Raw genomic sequence first — 9467 nt, forward strand, 5'->3', positions numbered from 1 at the left:
CATTTTATTGTCATATAACATATTGATTGATTGATGAATATTTTTTTATTACTTTTTTGACGATCCTCTCATTTCCTTTATTTCACTTTTTTCTGGGTAAGAATTTTATTTATGTTTTCAATAACGGATCCTCTTTTTCCTTTTTTCGGGTAAGATGCAAATATATTCCCATTCAAATATTCTCCTTTTTTTTTTTTGGCCAAACCCATTCAAATATTCTGCTTTTTCTTTAATTTTCTTTTAACTTTTCAATTATTTTGTTTCTTCAAAAGAGGAAGGCAATAGCAAGTTAGCAACTAGGAAGGAAATAACGCGAAGGCCGAGGCCGCCCGCCCTGTTTGGTCCTCTTGCTTGATACTTTCTCATCCTAAAGATTTTTCTCAAAAGGGGGATTTCACAACCCACGAGTCTCTAACTTCGCGTAAGCCCATACTGATTCGCGTTTCTGACGGTACCACCGTTAAATCATCGGCAGAATTTGATCGCACTCGCACATATAAATTGCTAGCAAGAGTTTCAGAATCTTAGTCACCACCATGGGTCAAGCTTTCCGAAAGCTCTTTGACACCTTCTTCGGGAACTCCGAGATGCGGGTGCCTCTCTTTTTCTTCTTTTTTTCCTGTGATGGACGAATTGCTTAGTCGTTTTCCCCCTTCATGATCTCCTTTTAACCCAGAAGTGAATATTTCTGTTAGTGATGATACATGTGTTTTTCCCTCTTAATGGACATGGGGTTTACGTTTTCTTTGTTGTGATCATTACTTTGTTAGCTCTTTAAGAAGTATAGAGTTAATAAATTTATAATTATTATTTGTTTCTGACTTAACTTGTAGTTTTAAAAAACTGAAGTTATTGCTTTAATAACTTCCTTACCATGTGGAGTGAAAGTCTTGATGAGTTTTTGTTTATTTCCGAGCCTTTGAAATTTATAAAAGAAATTTCAATCTGTATCTCACTTTTGCAGCCTACAATTCTTGCCGATCCCAGAGAATATGCTCGTTTTGTGGGCTGTAGTTGAGTGGTTTTGGCAACGTTGTGAAGCCTCTTTTCAATATGTCGATAGCAATATCGAACCATTTTCATAATTTGACTTTTAGTCCTCGTGCTTCTTGAGCGATCGGGTTGTACTCTCTAAAATAAACGAACATTGGAATTAGACTATGCATCAATGCACAAAATTTTATCACTTTAACTGAGCTTCTAAATGCATCCTTCAGAACATGGTGCTTGGCCTATGGGACAATGCATTAATGTACTATACTTCATCCCCTCTCTCAGTTCTTAGTGTGTAAATGTGGTCCTATAGATTGCAATGATTGTTGTGACGTTTTGGATATGTCTGATTTTTCTTAGGAGTACCTTAGCCTTGTTTCCATTTTTTTGATTTTTTTTTTTTCCTCTGCAATTTATATTTCAGGTTGATTTTTATAATTATTGCTGCCTTTGCATTCTTCCTTCCCCATCATTTGCATGAATGCTTTATTTCTTCGCTAAGTGCCCATAGCCCTTGAAATTTTCTTTATCTTCAAGACTTTGTTGTGATGATATGAGGAACTCCTGTTAATTACTGATCCAAAAACCTTTTTTAACCAAAGGCCTTCTATGACGCTTGTAATTTTCCCTTGACTTGGCTTAGGTTGTGATGCTTGGTCTTGATGCTGCTGGCAAAACAACTATATTGTACAAGCTGCATATTGGAGAAGTCTTATCAACTGTTCCTACTATTGGTGGGTGCTATTTTACAAAGTCATGAATCATGACTAATATTTATTGATTAACTTATGAATTTTAAACAAGAATTTATCTGGTCATCTTGCATGGAGATAAATGCTTTATTTCTGCCTTGATAGCTGAAAGTTGTTAAAATTATGCATGTTAGTTATGTTCTTTATTTATTTTATTTTTTTCATTTGTTTCGTTTGCCCATATATTCAGAGGTAAGCAAAGCTGTATTGTTGCTCTTCTTCTTGTTTGGTGACATATAGAGCTTTTGTTATTGGAGCTAGCTTAAGCGGAAAGTGTATTTATTTTTATTGTGATGGAAAGAGAACTTTCCCTGAATTTATGAGGGAATAAATTAAGTAGCATGGTTTATACAAGAAATGCTCGAATGCAATAGAAAAAAAATGTAATCATATCTCAATTAATTTAGTGGAATGAATAATTAATGTAGATATATTTTTTCAATGAGATAGTGTAAACGATCTCAATCTTGTTAGCATTTTTGTGATTAATGTGTGATTTCAAATATTGAAAATAATGGTCTCACTAATTGATTTTGGAAGGATCAGCTTGATGTATAAGTTGATGGGAATGTTATTTGAGAAGACCTGTGAGTTTTTTAATGTTTGATATTATTTTTTATGGTTACGGAAACTACCTATTATCAATAGGGGGATGTGGGATGTGTGACACGCTGATATTTTGCTATCTGCTGCTGAAGGCCTCATAGAACCATTTGTTGTTGCTGTTTAGTTACATCACTTGGAGGGTTTTATTTGGGTTACTGACAAACACTTGGCAATTGCTTTTTACACGGGATTATCATTCATGATTTTTGTTATTTGATTTGATGTGATTTATTCATTGGTATTTTGTCTAGAAAATATGTAGAGACCCATGTTGTGTGCAATTTCACAAGGGTTTCCCTTTTTACGGGAAAAGTTTTGTTTTCATTCAATCAAAGAATGTTCCTGTAATTAATTTCATCTCGGCCTTCTGATGCCCTTTAGCATAGTCTTGCTGGCTGTCAAATGGGTGCGTACAAGATGATTTTCCAGTTCTATAAAATGAAAGTTGTTTCTGCAGTCTTATGGTCTGCTTTGGTCTTGTAGGTTTCAATGTGGAGAAAGTTCAGTATAAGAATGTTATGTTCACAGTTTGGGATGTAGGAGGGCAAGAAAAATTAAGGCCACTTTGGAGGCACTATTTTAATAACACAGATGGTTTGGTGAGAATTATTTTCTATGTTTTTACACCTTTTGATATATTGAGTTGTTCTTTGAATTATGATGGTTTTTCTACAATCTCTTATAATTTCAATGGTACTTATTGGAAAGAACTAATTTTTTAAGTTTGGTACATATCTATATGCTGACTTGTGCATTTGTGCAGATATATGTTGTTGATAGCTTGGACCGAGAGAGAATTGGGAAAGCAAAACAGGAATTTCAGGTGGTAAAATCAGATTCAATGCTTATTATTCCATAAAACTGTGTAACAAGCTCCAAGTTTATCCATAAACTACATGCAGGCTATCATTAATGATCCATTCATGCTCAATAGTGTCATCTTGGTTTTCGCCAACAAACAAGACATGGTATGTTTTCGTTACTTATTTTATTATGTTCTTTTACAGAATGAGAACTCTTGTCACTGATGATCTAATAATAAGAGCCAAAGCTTGAAGAGGGTTGATAATTTGACATGGTTTTCCAAATAATGGATTTGAAGGGGTAGTTGTACTATGTTAGCATGTATAGGATGTATGCTGGGCATGTTATCATCATTGCAATTGGGATGGGATTCTGTGTTATTGAAATGTTTGAATTATTTAAGAAACTAAAGAGGTTTCTAGACTGTTATTACTTCTATACAAATCTTTTGGGCGGATTCAATGCAAGCTGTTTGGATATTTTCAACTTACAACTAAAAACCTTAAGAAACAATTGGAGCTGCTACTGATAAACTACGTTATTTTAGGAGGCCTTCACTGTAAAATTAGGAAGAATTGTAAGATCAGAAGTGCTAAATGATAGATATTTTCTACACCAACTTTTGCAGGATAACTTTTCTGGCCAATAATTTTTGCACAAACTTCAAGTCATATATATATATTTGGTAAATGAGGCTGTCAATGTCCCTTCATGAACTGAAAAGGCCCCTGCATGAAATATGTTTACCTCACTGTTGTATACAGTGGCCTGCAGGTTTATGTGTATTTAGGTCTGGTGGACAGGATAAGATGCTTGTATTCTCACATTGGTTGTGGAGAAATTTATAAAGTAATGGTTCCATCTTCCATCAATGATGATGCTATATTACGAAGAAGGTTGAAATGGTTGTTATATCTAAATTCCAACAGTGTTTTCTCGTGTTTCATTAAGAAAATTACCCAGCATTTTTCATGATCTCATTAGCAGGTCTTAAGGTTAATCAACTGAAAAAGAACGTGATGCTTGAAATATATCATTTACACTGTGAACATATATGTTACGAGTTGGGATTACGTGGTTCAAGTTGATAAGTTATGCGGATTGCATTCTCTGCATCTCAGTTTATCTTAAGTTGTATCTCAAACTCTACATTCTGTGAACTATGCTTCATATCTTCCAGTAACTGTACCTCAGAGCATTGAGGTATCATATAGAATCACGGAGCTTGGATTCATCCCCCAGCTTTTCTTTCATCTTATTGGAATGGAATCGCTCTGAGACCGATTCGTATACTGGAGGCAGACGTCGTGAATAGAAAACACTCCGGTATTCTTTGTTCATAGGATTCTACGGATGCAAGTCACCTAATAGAAATAGCAACTTCTACTAGCTAGTCCGACTGATCACTTCTAACAGAGACTAACTAAAAACACCCTCTGCAAAGTACACAAGAAAACCCACAAAACTAACCCTTTCCGATTTGGTATCTCAAGGGGAGGAAGTGTGCCTAATTATTTGAGATTTATGACCCAATTCAACTAATAATAAAGACCATACATAGAGTGCTACAAGGTTTTACCTTTTTCTCTCCTTGTAATGTCTGAGTAGTAACGAGAGAACCTGTTCCAAGTTCTCAATTCTATTGACTGCCATGATCTGAATAAATGACTTGAGCTTTTGAGGTAGTTTTAGGTTCCAAGAAGACCTTTCATGAAGGAATGGATCCCTAGCATGAGAATGAGGTAATGAAAGTAAGGCTTAGAAGAATATGAATAGAAGGATTTAGATAATCTTGTCCGAATTTTGAGAGAGACAAATAGGGTTAATGAGAAGCATAAGGGATGAAAGTTCATGAATGTACCTATTTGTATTGTTACTCATATCTGAAACATATCCAAAAGAAAGCCAAGCCATTTATATTATAAGCAGATGGCTGAAATGAACTTCTGAAACTGTGTTTTTATCTGTTGGCCCAAAAGGGGGAAAAAAAAAAGAATAAAAAAAGAAAAAGAAAAAGAAACTGTTTTTACTTTTTATCCCTACTGGTCATGTGCATGCTTGATGTTACTGATGATATCCCGGAAAACCAAGTCATCCCTGGTAGGCTGTCCCTCTTCATGAACCAACTACCCCCAACCCCTAATTAAATCCTAGGAGTTTTGCCTCATGTCCATAGCAGCCTTCTAATTGTTAAAATTTTCCCTTTTCAGAGAGGAGCAATGACGCCAATGGAAGTATGTGAAGGACTAGGTCTCTTTGAACTCAAGAATAGAAAATGGCACATACAAGGAACTTGCGCGTTAAGGGGAGATGGCCTTTATGAGGGCTTGGATTGGTTGGCTGCAACTCTGAAGGAGAGAAATGCTGCTGGGTACTCTTCACTAGGAGCCTCATCTTTCTAGTCCAGGTTTGAGCTACATCTTATGTGCTGCATGTCAATGTCACCTCATTGATCACTCAATTACATTGCCTTTGTGTCTTATCAGCTGCAGGTATTCTATCGACAAGTCCAACGACCGTGAAGTGAAATGGCGGCCATTTTCATCATGACGTTGTGAATTGTAATCATATTTTTTCGGAAGCTGCTGATGAAGTATATAGTTGCTTTGCCGTGCCAGGCACTTAGATTATGTGACTTGATCCAATGTATAGAGGTTTGAGCCTGATAATATGATTAACCAATATGATCAGAGTGTGGATGTCCTTTATCGTGTGCGTATGCGTCTTTCAGGAGTTGGGGAGATCATATCTTCACTTCCCTTTGATCTGCCCGTTCCCCTCCTCCCCATTTTTACCCTGCATCACGTTTGAGCTCCTAACATCAAATTCATGAGAGGCATGATTTCTTTCTCCTGAGGCTTGCACAATAATTGTTCTCCCCCCCCAGATCAATATTTCACAATTGGTGTGGCGGAAGGTTGCCTTGTTCTAGTTCAATTTGCTGCAATCGCCTTCCTCCTTTTTCTGTTTAGAAATTGAGAGGTTAATGAGTTGTCGCAAATTAAGAAAAAGTTATTATTGGCTTACATTCTCAGCCTAACAAGTAACAACCGGGTTCTTAATTTACCTAAATTTTCTACTAATTCGAAGGTTCTAAATGATATTAGGCCCCTCACAATATTAAAGCTTGAGCCACCGTATACCTCTATAATTCGAGGTCAAAATTTCAATGGCAAACTTCCAATCCCTCTTCCTCTTCTCTCACACACACACCCAGAAAAGAAAACATGCAACTTAGTTGCTATTCTCATAAGCTCGACATCATCTTTACTGTGTTCCTGATCAAATGTATCATTATGATTATTGTAATGCTTCTTTAAACTTCTCTACTGAAAGGAAAAAAATATTAAATCTGTGTTTTATGATTTTAGGAAAATTAATCTGAGTTTTTATAGTTTTACCAGGTTTTTAATCATATCTTTATAATTTTTTTCTTTTTACTCAGTTATTGGTGTTAGTTCTTCTGTCAAGATTTTATTAGTGCAAGCTGACAAGAGCGTGACGTGGTATTGAGTAACGTCTGAACAGGCACACACATTGCCACATGGATCTTGCATTGGCAAAAAATCCTTCAAATTCTTCCGCCTCATCTTCGTCTTATTCAGCGTTTTTGTCAGTTTTAGGTAGTGGGAATGATTCAATTACCAGATGTAGAAGCTAGAAGTGGCTCATCATCGTCATAGGACTCGTATTAATCAAATCACTTTGTCTATTTTTGTGGTAATGTTAGGTTGGGACAGTTCAACAACCTCGATCTTGGAAAATGAGGATAGGTTTTATTTAGGGTGTGTTTGGATGAAACCAAACCGTGGTTTGGAAAAGTGATTCTGGAGAATAGATTCTGAAAAAAATAGATTCTGTGAAGAATAGATTTTGTAAAAAAGTGATTATGAGAAGTGAGAGTGTTTAGATAGTTGTTATCAGAAGCACTTTTTATATATACAAATTACTAAAAAAAAGACATAAGTTAATATGATAATTACAGAAAAAATAGATTTTATGATATATTTTAATTTGAAGAAATAAAATTGTTAATAATATGTTTTTTACCAACATAATTAATAATACACAAGATAATATAATTAATAAATAATTAATGTCTATATATATTTATAAAATATAAGATTAAATATATTTATAAAAAATATGTTTATAAAAAAAATAACAAGATACATATCATATAAGCCCTCACACTCTCCCTTTTTTCTCCAAAAGCAAAAAAATTTTGCTTTTTCCAAAACCATGGTTTTGGAGTCAAAACCATGGTTTTGACCCAAAACCATGGTTTTGGTTTTTAGAGAGGCTGTTTGGGTAGCATTTTCCCCAAACCATGGTTTGGGTCCCCAAACCATGGTTTGGGGTGCTATCCAAACAGAGCCTTAGTCTTCTGCCTCTACCTTAGGCTTTGTTTGGTTCAGTGGAAGGAAGGGGAGGCTAATTAAAGGAAGGGAAGATAAAGGAAAGGGAGGCTATGGGTTTTGTTTGGTTGGAAGGGAGTAGAGATTTCTAATTTGGTTTATAAGAGGAGGGGAGGGGAGGTAATTATAAATTGACAAATATGCCCTTTTATCTATATTTAGACTATTTTATTCTTTTATTACAATATTTATATGAAAATTATTATTTCTTAATCTATCAATTTCAAAAAAACCAATTACCTCACTTACATGTGATAAAAAAATTATGATAAAACTAAAAGAATTAAAAAATATGATAAAAAGTTTAACATTCTATCGCATTAATTTTATAATTATAATACACATGTATTATGATATGTATATATTAATATATATGCATGTTTGCAACCCATTTGAGATTATAATACACACATGTTATAATATATATAATTATATTACACCACCCTCTAATAATATATACTTGTGATATTATATTATGAAAAAAAAATTACTACCATGATAGAAATATTATAGTATCATTATCAAATATTATTAGTGACTAAAAAGAGAAAGAAGTGAGAAAAAGACTTCTAATAAGAGGGTCAAACTTGAAATATTGAAAAATTAGTATGAATAGTTTAGTCAATATCAAACATAATATTTCTCTTTCCTCCAAAAAACTCCAAATTTGGAGGGAAGGAAAAAGAAGGGAGGGAAACACTAAAAGACAAATTTCTTCCCTCCCCTCCTTTCTATTTTTCCTAATCAAACATACTTATCTCATCCCTTCCTCTCCCCTCTCCTCCCCTTTCCTCAACAACCCTCCAACTAAACAGAGCCTTAATCCATCATTTGTTGGGATCTAAAAATTTATACAAAAATATATTTATTTTTTTAATTTTATATAATATTTTACTTTAGTTTCTTAATTTTATAATTATCTTTTTAATTCTTCATCTCTATCACTACTAATCTCATATGAATATTTTTTTTGGCCAATCATGATTATTTTAAGAATTAAACATAGTATGTGGTGAAGAAAAAGAATTAAACATAATAGATAAAAATTTGATAATATTTTATCAATATTTCAAATTTTAAATGACAATATTTTTTAATAAAAAAAATCTAACAATGTTAGGATTACAAGATTGAAAACACATTTTACGAAATTAAGGGATCAAAATAAAACCATATACAAGATTAGAAGATTAAATATGCATATATACAAACAATTGAGTCAAAAATAATTTAAATAAACTAAAATGAACAGTAATTTTATAGTTTCATTTTATTATAACACATTTATTTTTTCACTGAACTTTTGATTTTTTTTTTCCGTTTATGAAATTGTCACCAACAAAAATATTTTTTCAACTGACCCGTGCGTTGTTGGGAATTAAAATTTGTACAAACAATGTATTCAAAAAATTTAAAGGAAGTAATGAAATGGGAAATTGCATTAAAAAAAAATTATTTGCGGCAAACGAGTGGGGTTGGGGGGAACCCGGGTCGATCAAATATGTGTCAGAAAAACGAAGGACACGTCAGAGGGCAGGCCGTCCTACAACTAAACAAAATACCCTATGACATGATACGCTAATGCTCTTGTTGAGAGTTGAACTCAAGACCTCCCGCTTACTAAACGGGTGCTCTAACCAACTGAGCTACAAGAGCCTGGCTGCAAGTCGCAGGTGAACTATTTAAGAATTACCAGCATCTATTTAGCACTCACAAATCAAATTGCTTTCTCATTAACAGCTAGTGTCAAACATCACCACCACATTCAGATTAGGTTCCGACGTTTAACTCTTGCATATGTTTAATTATATTTAAAAAAAATGCGAGTTAAATATTCGTTGGACCACATTGAAATTTTCATTAAAAAATCATGCGAACAATTAGTCTGTGAGTC

The 9467-nt window shown here is 33.9% G+C and overlaps 1 protein-coding gene and 1 non-coding gene across 3 annotated transcripts; one reads left to right on the plus strand and one right to left on the minus strand.

Annotated features, from left to right (window-relative positions):
• Positions 1-306: 306 nt before the first annotated feature.
• On the plus strand, positions 307-5870 carry LOC114722707 (ADP-ribosylation factor). Of its 2 annotated transcripts, none has more exons than XR_003738182.1 (7): positions 307-593; positions 1637-1727; positions 2835-2950; positions 3115-3174; positions 3254-3319; positions 3784-4051; positions 5366-5440. XR_003738182.1 is itself a non-coding variant. In XM_028908801.1 (7 exons), exons 1-6 carry the CDS (start codon positions 537-539, stop codon positions 5555-5557), a joined length of 582 nt encoding a protein of 193 aa, XP_028764634.1. In that variant the 5' UTR covers positions 314-536; the 3' UTR covers positions 5558-5562; positions 5642-5870. The 2 variants fall into 2 exon arrangements, 1 of the variants encoding a protein (XP_028764634.1); XM_028908801.1 differs by lacking the exon at positions 3784-4051 and adding an exon at positions 5642-5870 and having other exon boundaries at positions 314-593; positions 5366-5562.
• Positions 5871-9155: 3285 nt separating this feature from the next.
• Positions 9156-9229, minus strand: TRNAT-AGU (transfer RNA threonine (anticodon AGU)). Its single transcript has one exon. It is a non-coding gene; the product is annotated as a tRNA-Thr (tRNA).
• Positions 9230-9467: the final 238 nt, after the last annotated feature.

Source organism: Neltuma alba, unplaced genomic scaffold, assembly GCF_004799145.2.
Source record: "Neltuma alba isolate B1F8T4 unplaced genomic scaffold, ASM479914v2 tig00012105_pilon, whole genome shotgun sequence".
In the NCBI taxonomy this organism is placed as follows: Eukaryota; Viridiplantae; Streptophyta; class Magnoliopsida; order Fabales; family Fabaceae; genus Neltuma; species Neltuma alba.

What these genes read in the sequence shown, in the direction of transcription:
- LOC114722707 (XM_028908801.1), top strand. Translation starts at nt 537, where the DNA reads ATGGGTCAAGCTTTCCGAAAGCTCTTTGACACCTTCTTCGGGAACTCC. An exon ending in TTAATAACACAGATGGTTTG is followed by an intron (nt 2,951 to 3,114) that starts GTGAGAATTATT and finishes GCATTTGTGCAG; the next exon opens with ATATATGTTGTTGATAGCTT. An exon ending in TCGCCAACAAACAAGACATG is followed by an intron (nt 3,320 to 5,365) that starts GTATGTTTTCGT and finishes TTCCCTTTTCAG; the next exon opens with AGAGGAGCAATGACGCCAAT.